This window comes from Anopheles ziemanni, chromosome 3, assembly GCF_943734765.1.
Source record: "Anopheles ziemanni chromosome 3, idAnoZiCoDA_A2_x.2, whole genome shotgun sequence".
Taxonomy (NCBI): Eukaryota; Metazoa; Arthropoda; class Insecta; order Diptera; family Culicidae; genus Anopheles; species Anopheles ziemanni.
The window spans coordinates 82,407,318-82,432,979 of NC_080706.1; the positions used below are offsets into that span (position 1 = coordinate 82,407,318).

The 25,662-nt window shown below is 47.5% G+C and overlaps 1 protein-coding gene across 1 annotated transcript in view; it reads left to right on the forward strand.

Moving 5' to 3' along the window:
• Nucleotides 1–25,662, forward strand: part of LOC131286224 (A disintegrin and metalloproteinase with thrombospondin motifs like) — an 89,034-nt gene that overhangs the window by 16,512 nt on the left and 46,860 nt on the right. Inside the window, exons 2-4 of the mRNA XM_058315151.1 lie at nucleotides 5,556–5,647; nucleotides 12,534–13,127; nucleotides 25,231–25,332. Of these exons, the coding sequence (XP_058171134.1) occupies nucleotides 5,576–5,647; nucleotides 12,534–13,127; nucleotides 25,231–25,332 (768 nt within the window). The 5' untranslated portion in view covers nucleotides 5,556–5,575. The remainder of the gene's footprint in view (nucleotides 1–5,555; nucleotides 5,648–12,533; nucleotides 13,128–25,230; nucleotides 25,333–25,662) is intronic.

Sequence of the window (25,662 nt, forward strand, 5' to 3'; positions counted from 1 at the left end):
CCTTTCTATTGCGCCACCGGGTGGCTACCGGGAGTTTAGGACCGGGCCCGGTTTGCAGGTTCATAAATTTTGCCTAACCTAATTCCGCACCAACATCGCGCCGGAGAGTGAGAGATGTGTGCCGTGCACCCGAAGCGGGTCAGTCGATCTCGTCCTGAAATCCATGCAGAGGGAAGGCAACTGGTGGGCGCCCTCTTTCGGGGGCCGATAGCGACACGGGAAAATATTGGCAATGGCGCCTAGTGCTAGGTGATGGCGAAATTGGTGCTGCCACTATAGCGTGGGGCGTTTTCGTCAGATAAACCGAACGCGCAGAGAGATAGAAGCCGATTTGAATTAACTGCGGGCCAGGAGTGGTCTCGACAATTCGATCAACAAACGTGTCGCAACAGCAGCCTTCCGAAAACCAGCTTAGCAGCTTTAACTTGCCGTCAGCTCAAAACCAATGTTTGGTTTAACTCTGCAATGCTGGTGCTCGAAACCGAGCGCGACTGAGCCCAGATCACCATCGACACTACAATGTCGATTAATGGACACCATCCTGGCTTGCGTGCCCTGGTTGTTCTAATCCTGCCAAACGATCCGAAAACCACCATGGCGCCATGGACTGTTGCTCATCGAATATGCAACGTATGGAAGACGGATCGATGGCGACGGGATCATAAAAACTAGAACACGTTTACGACGTGATGTACGCCAGTTTGGACCGGTAGATCCGCGGTAGTTGTTGGGAGCGTCTCAGTGATCCGCGAATTTTATGAGTCCACCACCACCTCGCTCGGTGCCTCCGTCCGGTAGGCTCCGAAACAAGCGAATCAAAATTCATGGCCACCCCGACAGGTGTCAGTGGACGGAAAACCCCGTAAGGTGATAACAAGCGGGTCGCGGTTGCGTAAAGCTCAACCTATTTTCCTCGCGAACAGCTCGCGGTTGTCGGAAGTGGTTTGTCTGTTTTTGGAACAACCACAAAAGAACCACACCTTTCGTGCTGCTGTCTTCACCTCGGCCTCGGGGACGACGCATTCAGACGCAAATAAGCTACCACCGCAAGCGTCGCGGCACCTCGTTTCCCTTTGTGGTTTCATGCCTTAAATCCATGCTCTTCAAAGCGAAGAAATAAAATATCGGGCGTTTGTCCCTAAAGAAGTTATAAAGCATAATTCACTTCTTTCGTTCTACAACTCAGCCGTTACGGCGAGTTGATTGTATCAAGTCTGCGGTATTCGGGACGCGATGTTTGGTGCCGTATTTTAACGACGAATGGCCATAAAAGAACGCTAATCCGCTTACGAGGTACATTAGTCTTTCTTTATCGGCCCAGTACCTTTATCGTCCGCACTCCCACAGCTGGTCCGCTTCGGAATTGGCCGCGTGTGACAATGTTTGTTTCTTGCGTTCTTTTGATGCTAGATTTTGGTTCCAAATATTGAAACCGGATTGCTGACAGCAAGTTCCATCCTGGTCTACTTGCTGTACATTGTGTTTCCGTGCTGTGTTTGGTGGTTCTCCGTAGGACGAAGCGAATCATAAAGACTCCTTTCTACGGTCGCCGAGCCCAATGGAAAAACAAGGTGCGGACAGCGAACGATCACCGACGGGTTTCAGGGAAGAATGAAATTCTACAGTAATTACTCACCCTTAACGCGGCGTTACTTAACGTTCCAGCGGAGTCGGGCTTTTTTCCCTTCCGCGATCGTGTTGCCGGACACTCGCGCTCATTCCTGTCAACGTGTCAGACCGGCAGACGTCAAGGTTCTTCCTTTCCAAGCAGTTCAGCTGGCAGCATGTTTCATTTTCTTCTTCTCTCGTTGTCCAACCTGAGTAGCGTCAAAGTCGCGGGCTCGCGTACGTGCCAGAAGAAAAAACAACGGAAACGGTCTACAAAGCCATGCAAGTGAGGCCGCACGTGGTTAATAATGTGTGCGTGTGTGTGGCAGAACAACGCGGCAAGAAACACAAGAAACAAAGTTGAACGAGAGTCAATAAACTAGATCAACTTCACTTTCAGCCGCTACACTGGGGGAGGGCCCCCTAGAAGCTCGATCTGGGTGTGGAGTCCACGATCGGATATCCAAGATCTTACGTTACGTTACGAGGTACAGTTATTTCGAAAGGGAAAGTCATCGCTGTCGTCGTGTGAGTCTGGTCTGGTACGCCTTTTTTCTAGCCTCCTTCACAAAACGAGTCCGTTGAAGTTCACCGGTTCGCCGAAGGGGCAATGGAACTTCAACACGCCTTAGTGGTATACACCATATCTACCGGTACACGTCACGATCGATCAAAAAACTATAAGAACCCATTTGTATTTAGAAACTAAATGTTTTTGTTTTCGTCTACTTAAGTCAAACAAAGTCCACACAGTACTTCCCATCCTGTGGTGCAGAGCCAGTTCTCGAAGGTGACCACCATGAATCACGGTAATGTGAATGATGCATGCCAAACAACCGAAGCTCACCGACGACGAGATGTGTCGTAAAATCACTCACTATTAATTACCTTCGGCGGTGGCCAGATGTTGCTGTCGTCGGGTGTCAGCACTTGGGAGGCGCGTGTATTTCTTCGCGGTATAGAAGCCAAACCATGATCCAGTTGGGGTAGAAGAACTGATCTACCAGAAAACAGTCAAGAATTCCGTAAAAGCTCTCTAGATGGACTTAATTAAACGTCGTAGTCTAATTTATGCCCCAGTTAGAATGACCCGAGGCTATCCGAAGAACCCGCGAAATGCAAATCAACATCGCGCGTTGGACATAATTAGGATGTAGCGTTCCGGTCGGGCAATGTCTCCAACCGTCTTATAGCGGGTCGTTCTCTTCCTACCAATCGTGTTCAGACTTCGGCGGATCACTTAAACCTTCACACGTCATACGTCAGGCGCATGGTAAAATGATGTGATTCGTCTTCGATGACACGGTGATGCAAGTCGCAGCACTGGTGTATCCCTAGGGGAAGGTCGTGTACTCAAAAGCGGAGTTCGTGTGAACTCGAGCAGCAGATGGACAAAATTGATGTGAAGAGGAATCTGGTTAGGTTTTTTGCGCAACACCATTTATATCACGTTGAAAGCTATTAATTAACAGGTTTTAAGCAGCCTCACGAGTGATGTAAAAATCAGTAGAGCCTGTTTTATGGCTGGTAGTGGACATTTATGTTCGATAATTTTGGAGGAAGATTGATATTGATCGATTTTGCCGCGGGGTAGATCCCTGATTGCGATAAAAATGAGACTGCGATACCCGATGCGTGTAGCAGGACACAATGGGTCAATTTGTCGAAGCTTGATGTTCTAATTATACACCAGCGAACTTACACTTGGACATATTATATTCAGTGTTTTTTCATGCCACAGGTAAGAGTAAAATAAAACAGGTATTTGCAGCAGCAACTTACGCCAGAGCGTGTAATTAAATATCATCGTTACCGATTTCTACCGAATGAAGAATGAAGATCAAGCAATAACATAAAATCCAAGGATGTCCATAAATTGCGCGATTGTCTTCTGCGGCAATATATTTAACAGTTTACACTCCCGCGGCCTAATAAATACGCGTTTCATGGACAGGTGTTCCCCGGGACGGCCATCCAGGTACCCCTTTAATTGGGCTTCATTTGGGGTGCCCGACTGTCTCATGCCATTCCGAACCACGCGGCCAATTGGCACTTGAAGAATCATAACTTCTGACCGAAGCAGTGTGACTTCGGACCCGGTTGGTAATATACACGCCGCGGGGGGCAGCGAACTACCACAACTAAGTGAATAGAGGAGGTTGGTGTTGTGATCTTCCCTTCTTCCCTTGACTCTCCCCGTGGGGCTTGGTGGATCCCCTTTTCAAGGGACAGGTTTCTTCACAATCAACCTCCCGGTTTCGGGCAAACCTGTTGCCTGGAGTCCCGATGTTTGTAGACCGATCCCGCCCAGGGGACGAAATGAATGAAATTAAGCAAAAACCGATGGCCAACATAGAAAGGCCGAGGGGGTCGAGTCCACCGCCCGGCGGAAACAACAAAACGCTTCGGAGAAGATATTGAAAACAAGAAAAGAAAATGAGCCAGTTTTGGGAGGGAGCAGAAGGTGGGGGGATGGTGGACCGAAAGACAAATGGGAAACAGAGAAAAAAGAGATGTGCGATCCTCCGATCCTCCGGAGCGCTGCCAGTTGAGCCGAAAGTCGTCGTACGACAGTTTGCATATACAAGAGGATATCTAAGAGGATAAATTAAAACAAGTTTTTCGGCACCCCGAAAGTCCACAACCCGGCGTCCAGCCGGGTCCAGCTGGTCACAAGCCTATCATGTAGCCGGTTGGGAGCCGCACCGACCGCTTCTTCCAGCCGTCGGCACTAGGTGACAAGAGTTGGACCAGGGCAGGAACCAGGTGACGGGAAGGGGAGCGACGTTTTGCGGAAAGAATATGCAAAATTTTATGGCTCCTTTATGGCCGAGCCGCTTCGCGTGTTAGTTTACTTCCACAGCCTGTACGGAGCTGCTCGGAGTCAGCCGATCCGTTGCACGGAGAACGCCCGTGATCGTTGTCCACATGGTTAAATTTCCCATCCTCCGCTTCCGCACCGGTCCTACAACGTCCGACATTTGCATCGACTGGTGGTCCGTTTGGGAAACTGAAGATTCCCTAATGAGTTAATGTGGATCTTTGCCAGATTTCGATTGACTCGACCAGATAGTCCTCTTCCGCCGTCTACAAGGGTGAAGGCACGTCCACGCGCAGGTTTTGGGATGATTGTGAAATGAAAACACCATCTTCTCCCGACCATCCACTGGAGTAACCTCTATTCGTATTGGATTGGTCCTCGGGAAGACCGGTTTGCTCATCGTGCGATCACCCTGTCTAGTAACGATGACTCACGCGCTGAATTTTGGGCGTCGAAAGACGGGCCCCGAGCCAGCCAACCTGTGTCTCCCTGAGGTACTGGATCTGCATCGTGGCCTGAAAAGTGCGCCTTGACAACAAAGTACGGCCAGAATGGACAATCCCTTCAGAGTGGAACCGGTCTTTGCAGACGCTTTGAAACTGTCATATGGAATTTATGATTCAATCCAAAGGCAGGTTTTTCCATTCGTCTGCTTACGATCTGCTCCGGCTATTGCTGTGTAGAGCGTTTTCGAGGTATCGGTATTTTTCTCAAAGTCACTGCCTACCGATTATTTTCTGTTGAATTTTGGTAGGTAAGGAATGCCGGAAGAATTTGCTGGCTGGCCGACTGCGCCCGTAATTTGCGATTTTATCATAGTGGGCTGATCTGAATGTTAAATAATGATCGCTCGGAAGACATCTGTAGGCCTTCGGTTTCATTCATTAACATTTTTGAACCAGCATGGAATGCTATGGCAGCTTCACCGGAACGAGTAGATCAAACCAACAAGAGGGTATTGAACGCCACAATACAACACATAAACAGAGATGTTGCAGTCGATGGAGCCTAAAGTGCAGGCTATTTCGTTGGAATCACAATCACGTCTTTCAGTGTTATGTGTTTGTAGCTAGATTTCTAAATCTGAAATTAACTAAATGCTTTCTCCTGTCCCTCTCTTTTGCAGATAGCCGTTCAGGTTCCAAAATGATACGGCTAGGGCTCTACCTTGCAGCGTCATGGACGATACTATGCACCTATGGTGCAGCAATGCCAGATGTAAGTATAAAAGTTCCCAGGAGGGAAACAAAAGTTGAAGTTTAGTCTAACGCCATGACGGAAGCCGTTCGTTCGTGGTCGGTTTTAATATCATCGCAAAGTGTTCGTATGAGGCACGATCGGCTATGCGTACGTGTTAATTTTCGGAAAAAGGATGAACTGTGGCACTCGAAGTGTGATTTAGAGTTCTTTGAGATAGTCAGACTATTTCTAGAGAAATAGCCGTTTTTATGGAGTTTTCAACTCTTGTGAACGCCATGTGTTTCTATGCGAAAAGAAAATCAAGTCGAGGGTTTGGTGCACTTTAAGCTAGTACCAATTTGAATTGCGCAATGCTAGGCTGCGCTAGTCGCACCGGCAGGTATTGTTACAACGTTAAGTTTCCACTGGAAGTTTGAAGGTTTGTGCAAAGTATCACAAACACTCGCAACAGCCTACCGGTTCCTCTATGAGAGCTCTTTAGTCAATAGAGTCTAGTGAACAGCTATGCCACGGCACACTAGCACTAGTGTGCAGTTTTCCATGTTTCCCTCGACGGCAACGTTTCTTAGGGACGTCTCTCAAGTGGAAGGGCTACAACACACACACTCCATCGTTTCGCCCATTGTTTCGCGCTCGAGGATTTGTACCATTTCGTTTCGTTTCACCCGGCATTGCTACTTCCTACACGAGAGAGGAAGGTTTTTGCGCAAATGGTTCCCTTTCACATCCGCTCTGCCGGGAATGGGCCGTGGAAACTATTCCACCGATTCGGTGCAATTGGTTCACAAATACATAGACTCATAACCTGATTTATACATGGCATATACTAATAGGAATTGAATAAAATATGTCTACAAGAATGAAAAATTTTTGCAATAAACTATTCATGCCTATAGGTTATATCTGGAAGGATGCTACTTCTTCTTTATTCTCTCGGACTGCTGCTAGTAACCAATAACAGCCATCTTCAACCGGTTCAACTGGGAACTACGAGACGAAGTAAGCAAGCTGGCCATTTAAGCCGCCTGTATTACAAATGCTAAATTTTATGATAATTGTCATCACCGACAAAGTATTATTTTACACCCCAGTCGCGTCCACAATCAACCGGACAGAAATATCGGTCCGCGGGAGAGCAAGCGGGTAGGGGAGGGGAAAAATGATAGAGAAAAAGATGAACTATACCGCCCGGAATGAGCCCGTGGACGCCGCTGGACTGAAGATCAAATGTCATCGATGAATTTTTATCGCCATTCCATACAGGTTGGCGATGAAATCCGCCACCTTATTCGTCATCATCAACAGCAGTGAGACTGGTTTTTCGATCTTTGTGGTCCGTGATTCGAATTGGCGGACTATGGTTTTCAAGTTGTCCGTCAACCGTTGGGAGCAAGTTTTTGGAAAAGTTTAGTAATAATAAATAACAAGCAATAAATTAGGAACTAGATCTGAGGACCGTTTGAAACATTTTTGAACATAACATTCGACAGCATAGAGTCTGATCTAATACCAGTTCTAAAAATGTGAGAACTTTATATTTTTGATGCTGAAATTGGATCCTAACGCAAAAAAAAAAAAATGCACGCCACACGAAAAAGCGAGTGAACAACCGTCAATTTTCTTAACTGTCATACGTTTCATTCATTCGATAATGTATGAGACAAGCTTTAATAGTTCGAATGGAAATTGAAGTCATATTTTGCACTTTTGGCGAAATGTTCAGCAATATTAGACTTTACCGTTTGATAGCGATTTCGAACTTAGCGCACAACTTAACGACAATCTCACTGCCCGAAAACTTACTTGTGTTTTCTTGTTCAATAGTTATGTGATAAAATGTAGCTCATTCCGAATAGTTTGGGACCTCCAACTCATTTTTCCCAAATTATTGACCTTTTTCGGAAGTCTTACCAAATCGTAAATAACAGCGTACCGCAGTGGCAATCATCTCGTAACGGGGTAACCAATTTATGGTTCTATTTCGACGATAAATACGTCACCGTTGTCATCCGTCCACCGGCGGCAACGAATAATTGCCGGGTTTTATTTTGTTTTACTCGTTTTTATATAGGCATGCCCGTTTTCGTTTTGTTTCCCTTCAAACGTCCTTTCCGATTGAGTAATCCGTTGGTGGTCGCCGGTGAGAATCGCGGCCATCGCCAGCCTAACCGCAACCGAGTTGATGATAGGGTTTCCCGTTTTTTTCCCATCGTTGCCCAATGTCGGCCAACGTTGTCTCCGGTTCCCTTTCCCTTTCGGTGCGCCTACTCGAGGACGTCGTGGTTGTTTTCTCGCTGCCCAAAAACGTCAACCCATCCTCTCGGCTTCCGAGCGATGCGGCCGGTCTCGCCTCTCCCCCTCTCCGAACCCTGAGTCTGGCGGATTAAGATGTCACACGATTCTTGAGACGTTTGTCACGTGTTCTTGTCATGGATTTGGTGGGGAGATAGAGAAGGAGAGCGAAAGACTCCAGCTAGTTGTTATCAACGCGACGCGCACGGCCTGACACAGACACCTTCATTTGCCGGGGCCGAGTCAGCGGATTATGGCCGATGCCGGTGCTCCGTGCGTAATTAATTGCTTCTTCTTGTCTGCGGCTTGCTGCTGGTGCTGCATGCTCTTCACGCACCGCTGCGACGGAAGTCTTACGTCATGGCACAGCTCGCCTTCCGGACGACGAAAACGATGATGATGTTGTTGATGCGCTAGTCACGACGGCGTCCATGACGTGGTGCGATGTTCGAACGGTGTGTTACCAGCCGAAGTGTTATTATCCAGCTAGACATTAGTGACAAAATGAAACATTTCCAGTCAGATTAGCATCTTATTTGCAGATAAGATGGTTTACGATAGTGACAACAAATGATGAACAACCCTTTCGAGAACAATCGACAAAGAATAAGCTATAAAAGTGATTGATCGATCAAGAAGTTCCAAGTTCTGCCATATTCGGTAGTAAATTAATTTTATCTGGGAATCAAAATAATCCTGATAAGTTAACACAAACAACCTTTGTCATTTTACCATCATCGCTTGGCTGTTTCATTTTTACATTGTGAATATTATTGCAATACAGTGGGCCACCTCCATGGCGTCTAGAACAAGTACTCCTTGGGTGGACCGTGTACTTGGAAGTGCATGTACTGGTACACACGAGACTGGAGCCGAATTTGGGCCTATCTGAAGGATATCGACGGGCTTGGACGGAGTGAAGGACATCGACAAACCGGTACCACGATGGTTCCGTCAGTGGCTAGGTCTGGGTCTAGGTTACTGCAACGAGTATTCCAACTCTCGAGAAGGTTTTTTGTTAAGACGTTATAGTTTTGATTCATGCAAGGACAATCGACTGCCTACCAACTGGTTGGCAAGTTAAAAATAGTACAATTTAAACATTACATCGATGGCATAGGAACCGAAAGTAATACCGCCTCAAATTGGTTCAAGTAGAAAGCAATGAGAATTGTTTCATTTCGTCAAATGTTCAATTTCCTGTGCATCACAAGATTAAAGCTGAACTAGTGATCCAGTTTTATTTTCTAGTGAATGATCCGACGTAATCCTTAGCTCACATGTACTTTTCGATCACCTTTGGAGTGAAAATTATGTCAATTTTTCGCCACGTAACCCAACGTTCGCAATCAACCTCGATACGCAGTTGTCCTTACCTTACATGAAATATTTAATGAACTCCTTTTTTTCGACCTCCTCTCGTGCGCACATAACGATGCGAGCCGGTGCGCCGATTATGCGCCCGTTATAGGATTCACGTAAATCATTCGACGACAACTGGAAAACGGGCCACCAAGCGGAACGTCAATTTTGCCCTCCCAAGTCACAGCCGCATTTTGCACCGGGTGTCTCACCAAGGAAGAGCAGCTTTATCCTTCAAACGGAAAAACCGTCCACGCTTGTTGCTTCGGCTTCGTACAAGGACAAACATCACGAGCGGCAACGGTGACGGCAACGGTCCCGTTGATGGCACGCATGCTCTCGTTAGCGAATTCAATTACAAAGAATCAGTTCCACAGCCGCACTTGGGATCGTTATTATGTCATGAGACACGTCTCGAAACGAGGTCCCATTATCGCAGCGTATGCAGGGATCGATCGGGTGTTCACATTGTAGCAAACTGTTGCAAATTTCAAATGGACAGATTTGTGTCAAGCAGGTTTGCACCATTTGTTTGATGTTTTGAGTTTAACATGAAGATGCAGACTTATAAGGCTTGTTTACAACCAGATTTATAAATTAAATGCTTCTCTTTCTTTTTGTTAGCATTCTACTGGTTGAGATATGCACAGCTTTCTTCCTCAGCAAAAGACTCAGAGGTTCGTCGCTTGCACGCTGGTTGAAATCACTTGTTTCGTTATCCGCCTTTATCCCGTTGGAACCACATTTCAGTGCGTAAATCGACGTAAATCGGCTAGTCTCCGTGGCAACCGGGCCGCAAACTCGCTTGCCCGCTCTCGCTTAATCGTAGCAGCAGCAGATCGCGTATTTCTCGTGTTTACATAATCCACCGATCGGCGCTAATTGACCCCGATGCGCTTGGTGGAGGCGTACGTCGAAGAGATGTGGAGGGGAGAGATGCGTGCACTGTGGGCCTGTTTTCGTGTTACGATTTTTCCGATTTTTGCGCCTGCCGCATTTTTGTGTTCCGCACCCCAAACGCGCAATCCGCAAATTTGCATCGATAACACACACTTCGTTGCCAAGCGCGGAGGCGGTGTGACGTTCCGTTGAAGCTTCGGTTTTGTTTTTGTTTTTCCGACTCCATCTGAGGGGCTTCCAGCTGCATTGGAGTCTCGCCACGCGCAGGTGGGGTGTAGCATATAATGCGCACCGAAGGTTACGTGCACGCAACGCTGATAAAGACAAATAGTTTGTACTACGATCGCGCCCGAGCGCAATCTGGGAACGGCGTTGCGTTTGCTTGTTTGTTTGCCACCAGAGTAAAGCATCCGCCACCAGTTTCACCTGCTGCCATGTTGCTGCCTACCAAGAGGGATGCATGGAAGTATTCTTCCGGGGTTAAAAGGAAGACAAACTGTAATATTCCTAATGTACGTGCTCGGAGCTCGTTGAGGTTGAAACAAATTTGGCGATTGTATCTATTTTAAAGACAAAGTATCTTTGATTGGATTTTCTTCGATTGCTGCCGACGCTACGCTGAGTTTTTGTTAAACATGTCCAGCAAGCAAACCACATATGAAAACCTTCCTTGACAAACTAGCACCATTACGCTGTGGGGAAGTCGCCTAACACGTTGATGTATGCACATGTGGGGAATGCTTTGTGGCGTTGTTGTTCAAGCACATGCCGTTTCGTTTCGCCTTTGTTTTGCGTATCGCGTTGCGTGCAAACATGCGTCCAGGGTGAAGTGAAACCACGGAACCCCCCTGTTCCAGCCTTAGACCGTGGTCAGGTTGTGCCACCGCGAGGTTGTGCGATAGCGAACGGCAAGGTCGAACCTCGGCGGAGTCTGCGCGTGGTGTGGACTGTGAAACAATTGTACGATAGCTGGGCGGAATCAATCACACATACTCCGAGGGAGGGAGGGCCGGTACGCGCGCTCTGTCAGATGAATCGTTTGAATGAGTAACAAATGGTCCATTAGCACTCCACGATTGCTCCAGCGCTGGTGGAACCGGTGTTTCAGCGCACGTTACAGTGGCCGATAGGTTGGGATACATATTTTTTCGATTACATTCGAACAACACCTTCGAACAAAAGCCGCCAGCGACAGGGCCCGACGGCCCCGGATCTGGTTTGACCAGACGCACGAAGGGCATAATTTATGCAAGTACCTACCGGCGGGCCAAAGTGACAACTTGGACCTGAAGGTCGGACAAATCGGGAGATTGTTTCGAATTCTAATGTACGTTGGAGTTTATCCGAGCAGCAAAAGGGGATTTCGAAGCTCAGATTCAGACCTACTTTCAGCATTCAGCTGGAATGCTGCATAGTACCTTCAAGATAGACTATCTTGGTTGCGTACGAAACTGATGTATCGTGTAAGCAAACATGTTTGAATTAACACGCAGCTGAACTAAATAGATCTGACTTAGGCTTGGCAATCGATAGTTTTAAACCCTTAACGACATGATGCAGCTTATTTAAGCGATCTTATTTCTATATTTTCATTCCTACTTTCTGGAGTTGTTTTGAAAACCTCCACAACCGAGCCAACAGCCGTGGGAATATTTTTGACAGTTAGTTTGAATTTTGTTTACCTTTTGTGAGCGTCCTGAAATGTTTGTGTTCAACAAAAAAATTAGTATGTTTTACTAACTAAAGAAACAACTGAAGGATACAGTATGTGTTCTGGAGAAACGTTGCACGTGAAGAAGACCATCACACTAGATTTTAGCCATATAATGACAACAAACAAAATAACTTCGCTCAGAAGAGCACTTTCGACTACTCGGGATATTATTTTAATACAATCGCAACTGAAACGTGATTATATTTCCTTTAAGAGATTTTTACAAAGATCTCCGACGTAAAACAAGTATGTTTGTAATCAAGTTTTGAACTGACTGTCCAAAAAATGGCGAAGCAGAAAATAATTTCACACCAACCTCTCTTTTTACAGACCTTGGATAATTACAAAAGATATAATTATTTCGGGAACAACAGAAGTTTATTTTATAACAACGTTGTTATTTAAAGCACATTCTCTGTGAAACTATCTACAATATTTTCAAGGAATACTTATAAACTATTTAAAGAAAAGCTTCAAATTATGATTTTTTATTTATATTTTCCACTTTTTCATTAAGATTTACCTTTAAAGGTTAATTAAAAGAATATGAGTCAGCTTCTTTTCCCAAATATGTACTAGGTTAGGTTCTATTTCTTATACAAGACAAACTAATTATGTTTGTTGTTTTTTCCACAGATTCATCGTCATATGTCCTCCGCTCAGCTACAGGAAGTGTTTCACGTGGACCACGCAGACCTGGTCCCGCACTATGAGCTCGTCAAGCTAACACATCACACAAACACGCCGGTGTTGGCGAGCGCCCGGCGGAAACGCAGCATAGAAAGCGCTTCCTCCTCGGGCACAGCAGTGGGCTCCAAATCGAACGGTCTCAATGACGCCGGTAGCAACAGCTACAGCCACCACGTCAAGAAGGACCTCAGCAAGGTGCGCTTCACCGAAAAGGTGAGCGAGCTGCCGGTCAAACCGGGCCAGCAGAGGAAACCGGTGCCAGCAGTGCGGCAACAGGTCCCGCTGGAGGCTGGTCCGCTGGTGAACAGCGAACAGGACGACGTGATCACCATCGAACCGCTGGTGGAGTCGGCGGGCATCAGCATAGCCGACATGGCCGAGCACCGGGTGTCGTTCGCTGCGTTCGGCGAAAACGTCAACCTAACGCTACGGAAGACGGAAGGTCTTCTGCGGGGCGGTGCACACTCGCTGCGGATGTGGAACGTCCGCTCGGATCCCAACTCCACGCAGGGGCTGGTCTACGAAGAGATTCACGATGAGGTACGTACCCGTAGTCGAAATGTTGCAATGTCTGTGAAATATTTCATCAGATCTTACATAGAATGAAGCAACTCTAGCGCTCGCGAGAGGTGATGATACACCATCGAAGGAATTGTTTGTAGTCGATTGGTCGAATCTCCGGTCGATAAACTAACACCTCTTGCACGCCATTGTGATTCCTCTCATCTTACATCTCGCAACGTATCTCAGGTGGTGGTCAGGTCAGGTCGTTAAGAACCGATTGCGGCACACGCAGATCACAACGCTTCCGGCCGTGGAGTTGCGGCGATGTCGAAAGCCCTCCCTTGATGGAAGTGAATTGTTTTCCCCGCGCTCCGAAGCCTTTTCTTAGTCTAGAAGGCTCCACTCGCTGCCGTTTGCGGAGCTCTCAGGCTTTCATGCATACTAATTAGCAGCGTTTCGTCACTATCAGCGCTTAGCACTATCGCCCGGGTCAGGTGCCGTCCCCGATTGATTTACGAATCCAGCTGCCATTCTTCGGAGGACAGACTGGTATGGTTACAACGGTAGCCCACGGTGGCAGGGAGATCGATTGCACACTTGGCCGACACTTGGCATCGCTCAAGTAGGTCCCAAGTGCACCAGTCGGTGGCATACTCATGTGTAATTAGTTTGAAGGTCAACCCCACTTGTGGCAACAGCGACAACAAAAACCCGGGCCATTCGCGTCAACGACAACACCATCGTCGACAACCGGACCGGCGGAAGGAAGGGGGGGGGGGGTTTTGCTCTAAATATCGAGCCCGCAATGCCATTTTCACACGATCCGGACAAAACGGACGGTTTTGCAAGCAAATGGAGATGCAAAACATAACGCCCGGTCGCCTTCTGGTGCACTTCGGCGCCAGCGACGGGTGGCTACCGTGTGGGTAGCGCGGGAGTTTGATTTAATTTATAATTTAAATAATTCAGCTCGCCTCCTCTTCGAACTTGAACGTGCTCTAAATTACCGGTGCTGTGTGTGTTCTCTTCGTTCTCAAGACCGCAAACCGGCCGGTTGTGGAACTTCTGACCAAACCGTTTGACAATACTAAAAACAGAAGCACACTAACCACTTGGGCACTGGTCCACCGATCAACCGACTGCGTTGGGTGGTCAACTGTCGCCTCCCTGCTTCAGGAGGTCCGTGGAATGTTTTGATTGCTTGGAAAAAGGTGGCCGTTGCTATTTTTTTTCTCTTCTGGTGCTCCACCAGATCGATGTAAATCGAGTTCCATTGGCCGCTGTTCTAATGATAGTTCTCAAACGAGCTGATTTTAATGAAATGGATGCTTCTGGTTCAGAATCCGGAGCAACCCCGGTTGACCTCGTGCTGCTAAAATTAGATGACGTTGAAGTTAACACATCGTACCGGACGATTTATTAAAGCTTGTTCTTCTTGATTTGCATTCATTAGTTGCTGTTCAAATACCGTTCTATTCCATCCGACAAGAATGTTGCCTCCCCTCCAAGAAAGGCAACTCCTATGCACTTCTGTCTAACACCACGTGGTGTACTATATCCTTTGGGGCAAGAACACCTGCCTGAGGAGGACATGAGAGAACGAGAACTCTTGCGCCCTTAAGAACTTGGGCATGCGCCTGTCGAGAACGTCACGGTGCTGTGGTTATCCCGCGTGTTCAAGGGTGGTTCATGATGATGGTAATCATGGCTTGAGGCTCATGTCCAGCGTGGCGCGCTGTTTGCACACAGCTGAGTCGAAATGAAAGAACAAAGCAAAAAAAAACACGCAAATGGAGGCGTTTGCAGCCTAGAATTAAAACTCAGCAGGTCCCCCGGAGGTCTGATTTCAGTTAAGGACTTGAGAGATTTATCTCCTAACCATCGGCACCTGGCTGAAGGGACGGGAGATTATCTTTGGTGAATGAATATATTTAGGGTAGCACCATAAGGTAGGCAGTCCAGTCTCGCGAATCAGGGTCGTGGTCTGGTGAATGAAGTAACAGACCAATCTCGAGGGTGTCTCGTGATCATCACCTCTGGCAAGGTTCGCCACCCCGGGTGAGGTGTTGATTCAAGTGTCCGCCCGTCGATTTCCCAACAGCTCCGGATGAAGAGAAGCATGAACAAAGTTAGAAAAAATCTAATTCATTAGTTAAGATCGCATTGTTTCAACACTGCCCGACCAGGTTCGGCGGAGGACAAAGATTTATATCCAGTTTGACTCATATGGAGGCAACTGGACGTGCAACGTATCGTACCGCAGCCGGTCGCACGGCGCGGAAAGATATAAATTACATGTTTTGATCCACAAGCCAGGCAAAACGGCAGCTTCTCGAGGCCATATCCTGACACCAAACCTCCCCTATTCGGAAGGCACAAGCTCAACCCGATACCCGAACCTTGAGCGTCGTTAAGTTCGGAGGTTTAGGGCCGCTTCACACTTGATGTGGGATTTGTGTTATGCTAATACCGGTTGCCACTTCGGTTCGGCTGATCGATTTTGGGGCGAAAATTTCCAATGAATCACAAATCAAAAACCCAGCCCGCAAATATAAAATAACAACACCCAACAGCCTGCCTGCTGCCGATCGATGACGCGCACGCGGGTGTCCAAATATATTTGTTTTATGGCCGTTATGGCCTTCGGCGTGGCTTCGGCTTATCTCGGTATCAATCTTAGTTACTTACAAAGCAATCGCTCTTCGGGGCGGGAACGATAGAGAGGGAAACTAATGCATGCGGAAGTTATCGATGGAGATGAGAACCGTCATCAACCCGTGGACAATGGCCGAGGCACATATGAGTGCAGATTTCAGCACCGTTTTGAGCGGTCATCTGATGAGCAAAGCGTCGTTTAATATTTATTGCGACTTGGCTATTTTTTTTTTCTTTCGGGTAAGAATTCGACGAAGAACTAGGGTGTGATAAGATTTATTACAGCCGGAAGGTTTAACCGAATGGAACCCGGGACGTATAGTGATGTGTTGTCGAGTGAAAATGAAAGGATTATTTTAAACAACAAGCATTAAAACACTAGCAGTCCCAATACCAGTCAAGACTATATATCTATCTCTCTACTTTATCGAAAGTTTTAATATAAAAAACCTAATTCTTTTCTGTGCAGATCTTATACCGAGCATAGACTTTTTTTTTCAAAAAATACACAGTTATTATACTTTTGTATATGAATACTTTTTATTCATATTTTAAGGTAAAACGAATGAACATTCCCTTTTGCACCAATAAACTGAAAACAGTAGTGTCCAAAAATGATAGCCTCATTTAGGGTTTGAATAACCAACGGAAATAGCATAAATGAGTTGCAAAGTAATGATTTAGTAATCAGTGAGTCCTCCATTACGATATAACACCTGAAAAATTCTTGATGGCATACTATCATATAATTTTTCCAACATTTTTAGTAATAAGAAACGCCAAGCATTTCGGATCTTACTAGCGAACTCACTAATTACTGTTACCAACTGGTTTCATAGCTAGGAACTGGGTTGTTGTATTAATTTCAATAAATTTTGTAGTGAGGCTATCATTATGGAATATTCCTGTTTTTTTTTAGTTTTGACCCTAATGATACTATAAACTAATTTTCTGAAAAACCAGAACTGAAACACATCTCTATCCTGTTAAGAAATAAGTTTCTGTTGTTCATTTTTGCTTGTTGTTATTTAAATTAGCATATGAGTGAAACAATTACGTGAAGCTATCATTTTGAAACGCAATGTATATGCACACCATCGCTACATCGGTTTGCATTGAAATTTTATGATCCAAACTATTTTTAGCGTTTTCAATTTTTATTCTTGGTGAAAACTCTTTGTACTTTCATTGTGTATTCATATAAAAGGTATCATAAATCATGGCTCATACCAAACCCCCGTACCGAGAGTTGTTATAGATCGGTTGCCGGCACTGCCACAACCAAACTCGGTGCTTTGTTGTTGCTTCCTGATCAAGATAAGCCAAACCCCGGTTAACAAGATTTTGAAACCACATCTCAGCGGGTGCCCTCTTGTCAGTAACGATCGCGCTTGCGCACACGGCAGTAGGCCACCGGAGCGGCTTTCCAAACACGTAACCCTAGTTAGTCATGCGACGGTGTGATTTCGTACCCTTTCCACCCCGGAAACAATCGATCGGTAGCACGGCTCAACGTGGCCACTTTTCTCCTTGAAGTTCCGTGACGGGGTTCGGGTATGCGCTTGGCTCTCCTGATTTGGTACCCGTCTGAAGCCCGTTATCTTTTACGCCATCTTGACAAGGAGAGAAAAGATAGAATAGCTATTGCTAACTGCGCTACCGAAACTTCGCGCAGGTTAGTTTGGTGTGGGAGTCTGTTCAAAAACCTCCAGTAAAGGATGTTAAGAGCAATTCCATCGACAACCTGCGCTTGCTAATGTCGATAGGTTGACATGGAGTTCCAAGACTCCCACGTTGATCGTTCGCGGCTGGTATATATTTATGTATAGCACCTTGTAGATACCCAGGCTTGAATTTTCCGCGTGGCAAACGATTTTCTCTGCGCTTGCAGCACCATTTCCGTCGCATAAGCCGTTCCTCTTTCGCGTGGTACGTCCCCGCAGGAGAAAATCAATAGGCGGTCGAACATCCCATCAAGTGGATATTGAGGTACCTCGTTAATAAGGTGGTATAATATCGTTTTTTCTTCGGCATCGCTTATTTTCTTCCCTTCCCAAACGGGGCGAAACACTAACCCTCTCTTGTTACTTCTTCCATTTCCTTTGCTAATGAATTATTGGTCCACCGTTGAAACAAACCGCTATTAGCTTCAACCGCATCCGAAAGGCACCATGTCTGTTACCATTTTACAGTAGTTTTATGGTCGATTGAAACCCGATGAAGACCGAAAGAAACAAAACGGAGCGGCGTCATCGAACACGCGGTTGACACGCTCGCTGCGGAAGCGTTTCCGAACACGCCGACCAATTTCGGTGTCGGTTCCGAGCGGACCGGCGATTATTTGCCCGTTCCAGCGTTACGTAACCCGTGCGGGTTTCGATGGATGGATAATCTGGCGTAGGGACTGTGGCGCGAGGTGGTGCACGGGTCGATATTGGGAAACATAAAGCCGGTTTTGTGATGTGATGCAAAAACCGTGGTGATGCTAAACTGAACGATTTGGAAGGTATAAGTAAAAGCAAGTTCTTATTGAGGACCACCTGAAAAACCGACCAAACATTCGCCTAAATGTACTTCAGTATATCTAGATGTACCACGTACATGACATACTGAACCTGTTCTCTTGTTCAAAGAGATGAAATAGAGTAGCAAAGCATGGCAGCTTCTCGGTTGCTTCAAACTAGGAAACCGAAAGCAGTCACCCGCTTGCGCTAGTATGTCAGTAAGGAAGGACGGAAGCTAGTGACCACTTCCCTTATGGGCTCAACCATCTCGTATGGAAGCGGAACGAGGAAGCGGCGCCCGGTCGATGGAGGAAAAACCAAAAAGAAAAGGGCAATCCAAGCACCAGAAGCTCAGTTTCATAACAGCCGAACGCGCCATCGTAACGGCGATCGTGTTGCATCCATCTTCCCACCACGATGGAAAGCAAAAGTGGAAAAGAGCGGCGATGTCCAACCGGTAACGCGCTGAAGAGTGGTCCAATTTCGCTGCGGAAGCTTTGCGGACGCCGACCGACGAGGAAGAAGGGCGACGAATGTCGCTCGATTCCGGTTTCGAGGCTCGGCCGGGAGATTGTCGACATTCCCTCCCCCGAAGCATGCCCACACCAGGAATGGGGCAGCGAAATGAAGATACCGAGGGCGGCGGAAGCTTGGGAAGGTTGGCCAGCGAACTTAGCTTTTCTTTCCGGGACGATCTGCGCAACATCAATCTTCATCAGTTCCAGCGGATCAGATCAGGTGGTCTAATGCCAAGGACTGGCACGGTCAGCTTGGACGTCTACGCATCACGCATGTCGCATGTCATTAGAGTTTGTTTATAGTGCGAGGACTCGGGCCTCCCCCGGGGTTCGATGGAGTAGGAACTATGGACGCGCATGAATGGACGGTTGTGGACCGACACTGACACCCCGAAACTTTCGATGATTGATCGCAACCTTCCGCCAACGGACCGACACCTGCGAACGGCCGGCATTCCCGCTGCGTCGTCGAATCATATTATGAGGCCGACCCGGTCGCGGCCTTGCATCTCGATGACATCAGCGGAGACGCGTTGTCATCGCTGGCGAGAGTTATTTTTAAGCCACCCGATGGTTTGTGACGTGCCGGCGAAGGTTTCGCATGACGCGTGTGTTGTGGGGTTCTTCCGCTCGCGAGATATTCCGCATAAATCCATTTCCTTTTTATTTCCTTCGAAATATAAATTAAGGTCAGAAACGATCGTTTGTTTATTTATATTTTTGAGACACGCCACGGTGTGCGGGAAGTGGTCAACACTTCTGAGTGCTATTTTGGCACACTTTCCATGGTCCATTAAATCTTACAGGTGTCAAAACCGAACGGTGAGAAATATATTAACTCGAAAAATGGATCTGTTTTATACGTGTGTGGATTGGACAAGAAATCCCTTCTCATGCGCATTCGCCGGAAAGCTTATAAAGCAAATAGCTGTATCGACTTCTCGTTCGCTACTTTCCTCACACACGCCTATGTGGGGAATGGTGTTGGCCCCACCGCTTACCTCCTCTACGGAAACGCATTATGTCAAACCACTCGCCCGAGCTCGGTTGGTCATATTGTAAATTTCAGCTGACGGTTATGCAGCTACCTAGCTAACGACAACGCAGCCGCGCGCTGCTCCCGGTGGCCTCGAAAGGCTGCACCGTCGACTCTTAGGCAAGGCAGCAGCTGAAGGTTGCACAAGGCGACCAGCCGTCGAAGCGAAATCGACAAACGTTCCGCGGTTGATTGAGCACCGGAACGGTTCCGTTTCGTTTCGTTGTCGATTGGCGCCTGTTTATCTTGACGGCATGTGTGTTGTGTGTGTGTGTGTGTGAGTTTGTACCTTCGCCTATTGGGCATTCGCGCAACTCATTGTTGAACAGTTGCGGCAGAGATGGCCTAAAGAAAAGAAAAGCAACTCGTGCAGTTTACTTTGTGTGACAAACTGAAACCGTTGGCAAAAATGATATATTCAGATAGCGAAGCATGTGTCACATGCGCGAACTCGGGTGGATCCGGTGTTGGTTGAATGCATGTTTATTTTTTCCCCCTCTACCTAAGGTCTCGAATGACGGTGTCCGGTGTACAAGAAACCCCTGCCGACCAACTCTTCCATCTGCCCATTACGGCTTGCAAGCGAACGGCATTCCTAGCGTCAGTGCAGCTCTTTAATGTCGACCCGATCCAATGATCGGTGGGTGGTACGCTGGCGGGGGAATGCATCCATAAATAATGCACGGTTCCCACATGCGTCCTTGCGACCAGTGTCCGGTGTCTTGATGCAGCGGCGGCAGCAAGAAACACAACCTCAAAACCTCAAACGGGCCCGCGCGCGTTAGTACTCATTGTAAAACACTTGACTCAGTAGCTCGACGTTGCTGACGAAGCGGCCACCGCCGCACGCTGGTGACCTTAACTCTTGAAATACTCCGGTGTAGAATGTGCCAGTACGATTTACCCCGCCCTGTGGCACCTCGCCCTCTACTAGGAAACGCCCGTTAGAACGGGTTTCCGCCACCGTTCTTGACCATCCAGCCGGCTTTCGGCTCGTCAAGTTGGTCAAGTGCTCGCTCGTGTAGAATTGAATAGAATTACTCATAAATCAATCGTCTGCATCGTTTGCGTGGTGGTCACCCAAACCAGTCCCGGAGCCAAGCGGCATCCATCCATCCAGGCAGGTGCGAAAGGATATCTGTACCTTAGCGCGGAGAAGGGACAGCAGAAGGTTTGCAGAGTTGTCCTTGAGAGGCGCTAACAGTAAAGTTAGATAGAACACTAGCGGCCAAGGTGACAACCTACCCGTCATACAGCGGGCCCCCTTTCGTGGTGATCCCCCAAACAAACGAGGCGCCTAGAGATTTGTTAACGATCCGGCATTTTGTCGCAAAATCGTTCCAGCACTTGCGCTTTTGCTTAATCGGAAACCAACTGGAGTTTATCGAATGGCGCGTGGGTACCTTGGGTTACTGGAAACTGTTACATTTTTACTTCCCCGGGCGTTCCGGAATTAGCATGAAATATGATTGATCGTTCATCGTATGTCGACTGAAGTTCGCCAACAAACTGCCCTGAGGATCGTCTGGCACGTTCGACCTTGACGTTGACTTGAGATTAGAATGTGAAGGATATGCAGCGTTCAGTTGCTGTTACATAATGTAACCCCCCCCCCTCCCTTCCCCCCCATCACCCCACGGCATCCTGGTAAGTGTAACTTAAACATCAAAGTGTGACGTGGACTACTTTAATATGGTCGACATTGAGCAGAATTGTGTTATTAGTGAACCAATTTATTCTCCAACTCTGGTCAAGTTGGTCAATGTCAATTACATGCCCGTGGATAAAGACAATGCACACGCCACGTACAGTTCTTAGTGCGTTCCATTAGGTTGCAGCCAAGAACCGGACGCTTGCTGGCCTATTTATGGCTTTTGCGAAGCTTTGTGTTAATTATAAGGAACCATAGAGTCACCATGGGTTGGGTGGAACCGTCAAGAACAGCTGTTGACGGCTCGTTAAACAAGTGTTTCCTTACGCTAGTGTCAATGAAACACGCAACCGAAGAATGCCGGACACAATGGACAAACAGTGTTTTGCAACAAAATCATATGTAAATGTCGCGGTACTCGTTTTCCATCGAGATGTAATTTGAGACGCGTGTCAATGGCGCAATTTAACTAAAGCGATCATCAGTCCGATAAGAATGTGTTAATTGTTACCCGATAAAGTGTTTGCTGATAAGCATCTAAGCAGTATGCAGTGAGTCGATTGCCACTATTTAGAAGACAGAATTAATTAGAAGACTATACAGTCATGAAATTGTTTACTACGAGATCCACGTTGCATCGGATGAATAAAAAGAGAAAATCAATCCATATACCACCACACCGTCCCATCACGAAACAATACCAAACATCGAAGCCCTCCCAAAAGACACGCTCAACCACCAGCGTCCGTGACGCCGACCCTCAGCTGCAGCGTGCGGCTGAGAAAAGTTTGACATTTTTTTCCGGTTCCGACACGCGCCACCATGATTGCCTTCCCGCAAATTAGTCGCTCGGTCTATCGGATTTGTTTTACACAACACCGGCTCGACGCCGTTTGGGAGGACAAAGGGTGGGGGGGAAAGGGGCTGTGAATGGAGCCAGCCAGCGGGAAAAGGCCATTCACGATGGGAACCTCTCACGCCGTGTGCGGTAACAGGTGCCAGCGCTTCCTTCTCCGGGCTGGAAAATGGCAGCAGTTGGAAGCAGAAGACGATATGAAGAAGGCAAGGAAAAACCGGACCCATATCGAGACCATGCGGATTGCTCTGCGCCATTGCAACCGGAAGCGACACCATGTTGACGACTTCAATGTGCAGCACCACTACCGCCGCCGCCGCCGACGCCGCTGCCTTACGGCTTCATTTTCCCGCCATGGCCTCGGCGAACGGTTCGTGAAAACGAAAGTGAACCATAACCATAACCATATTCTGTGCCCATTGCGTCCCACGGAGTGCCCCTTCGCGGGCCTTGGCGTTGTATTTGCGGAAGTGAGAAAAGGAAGCTGATGCCGGCGTGTGACCTGGAGTGGGTGCCCCTACTGGTTTGTGGCGGCTCAGCTGGGAAAGAAAGTAAAAGCAAACGGGCCTTCGGAGGCCCGCATCAGGTGCCGCGGCGAACGTTGGCGTGACATTTTCTCATAGACTTTTCGGTTTCGGGGAAAAAGCCAACTTAAAATGCAAGCTTTGCGTGGTGCAAAGAAAAAATCCCATCAGTTCAGAAGAAGGCATCTGTGGCAGCTAGAGTGTGTTACGGCATCAGATCGCATTTTTTCGTGCGAGACATCCCAGACCGGTGCGTGCACAATGCAATGCACCGTTTTGCTTTTAAGATATTTTTCTGCTCGGAACCGTTTTCTGGCAGGACGGAAATAGCTGGGAACACGGGAAGTTGGATACCAAGAAAATAAACGAAGGAGAATTCAACTCGATAGGCGGGCGGATTGGAACGTTGGCTAACGAGATGTACTCTTCGTTCTCCGGCGCTACGGTCACGATTTATTGCACGACCCACAGCCGGTTGCACGACGAAGGAAGAGTGTTTCAATTGTGGCGACGAATGTAGCTCGAACCCGGTGCGGCTCCATCTAACGGAAAAGCGAAGCGGATAATTACCATGGGCCAGGCTCGCTTCAACTCGCAATTGTTTGCTAGGAAGTCTCCACGGCGGACATATTGGCCGGACCCGAGCCTTTAGAGACCACCGACACAATCCGTCGGGTTGGGGAAAATGATCCAGATGAAGCGCGAGGGGCGGCAGGGACCGCGAGTCGTGGGGGCAAAATGTCAAGTTCACAGCTGCTTTGTGACGTTGACGTACCGGATGTGGCTGGCAGATCTTTTTGTGGAGCGATTGGCCGTAGCGCTTTGTGAGGTCTCAAGGCGGAGGTCTTACGTTGTTAGGAGGCTTTCTTACACTGGGGGTACTACTCTATAGCTTCATCAGTGGGGTTTTAAGGGAAACGGTTCGTGAAACAGCAAATTTCATTCATAGGCGAAACATAGTCAAACATTGGAAGTGAAAGAGCTTGCGATCAGGAGTTTGAGTAAAGTGAAATGTTTCGATCAGAGACGACGAGAGGACTTCACTTGAAGGGATTCGTAATTGGTAGCCCCTCGGCTACAAAACGTTCCTTGAACCGGCAAATTTCTGCATTACCTCCAGATCCGGGTCCATACAATCGAATCGACTTCTGGTGCTGTCAGTCAATTTTTCTTCGATCGTGATGCTGGAAAGGGCGACTCATTCGGTTGTACTGTTTTGTAGTACAATATCCATTCCAATACTGCTTGTTGAGTTGGTTTTAATGTAGCGACTCTTAGTGGTTAAGCAACCGTCGAACATATTTGCTTGACGTGTATCCGAAATTCATGACGCGCATTCATCCAGCCGGAAAAACTGAAGCCAGTCTGCAGACGTCACTGGGCATCGGGTAGCTGGACAGAGACATTTGATGAATCTAAAATTATAACCAACGTTCTTAATTACACGTGATGGACTGGAGTCATCAAGATAATGTCAACTGGTTCAAAGCTAAGTTCTAAGCTCCGTTTAGCGCACAGGAAGCGTCCTAGACAGGCCACTGTTTTGAAACGATGTTTCCTTGATGGGAAGTGCCGTCTTGCGCAACGTGTCGTTGGCCTCACACCGGAATGACCCATAATGTTACTAAATCATTTAATCCGTTGCACATCACGCCACGGATGGAAGGACGGACGAGAGCTCGGGCTACTTGCCCGTCTTTGACGTCAAACTGCGGCGTCCCGTCAAAGTCACATTTGCGAGGTGGTAAGAATTGACGATCTATCTTGTCGTCGTTTGGTTCATCGTACGATAGGACGGTCAGTTAGTTAGTCAGGCAGTCAGTCAGTCAGTCACCCGTTTCAAATTACACGACAAGGTAGAGTTTCCTTTGGTCTACCAGGTCAAGATACAGTATTTCCGATGCAATTCGAGTTGGGCCGGAACGTGATCTCGTCCGAGACCCGCTTCTTTATGTGGCGAGGACATCATAAATGTAAGATGGATATCTATGCCCTCGAGGCGCATAAGTCACGACGGATCGCCGATGGCGTTACGCAAAGATGGCTCAGGAATGACATTTAGATGGCCAATACGCCAGAACACAGATACCGACTTTCTCTGAAGGGTTTGCCGCGGTGACGACGAAGGTCGATAGATGTTACGACAGAGGAATCACAAAAGTGTGCCATGACTGCGCTTGCAGAACGTTCGACAACCGTCTTCATAGCTAACTATCACAGATGGGAGCACATCCAATCCAAGTTGGCTCCGTCCAGCCGAATCAATTTGATGACAGATGGAAATGAAGTTGAGAGATTACGTTGATCTCTTGCGGTTTACCAATTAAGTCGGCATTTTGCTGAAATATTGTTTGATTAAGATAATAAATTTCTGTTTCTTTATCTTGTCTTACAGGATCCAGAACCAGCCGACTCGTTCGGTGACATCTATCAGGATGAGGACAATATGGCGGCCGTCCTGATGCGAAAGCATTTGGAAAGTGGAGATCTTATGATGGTAAGTAGTGGTCCCTCCTCCTTTGGCAGAGTTCAGCGACAGAAGTTGAACACATGATCGTACAACCGTGTTGTAATTTCTGCGCCTGAGAGAAACCGTTTACAATGAGTGAGTCAAACAAATAGCATTTATTTACCGCCATAAGTTTGGGGTATTTTCGGTTGAACACCCTCACTGCCAAGCAATGGGCAGCGTTAGGCAAACCACGCCAACTGCGTTATGATATTTGTCGCGCAGCTGATTGTGCCATCGTAAACGGGCGGGCGGCGGACGGAGATACGAGCCTACAATTTGAGGTAACTCATTGCCAAGTCAGATGAGGGAGCTGTT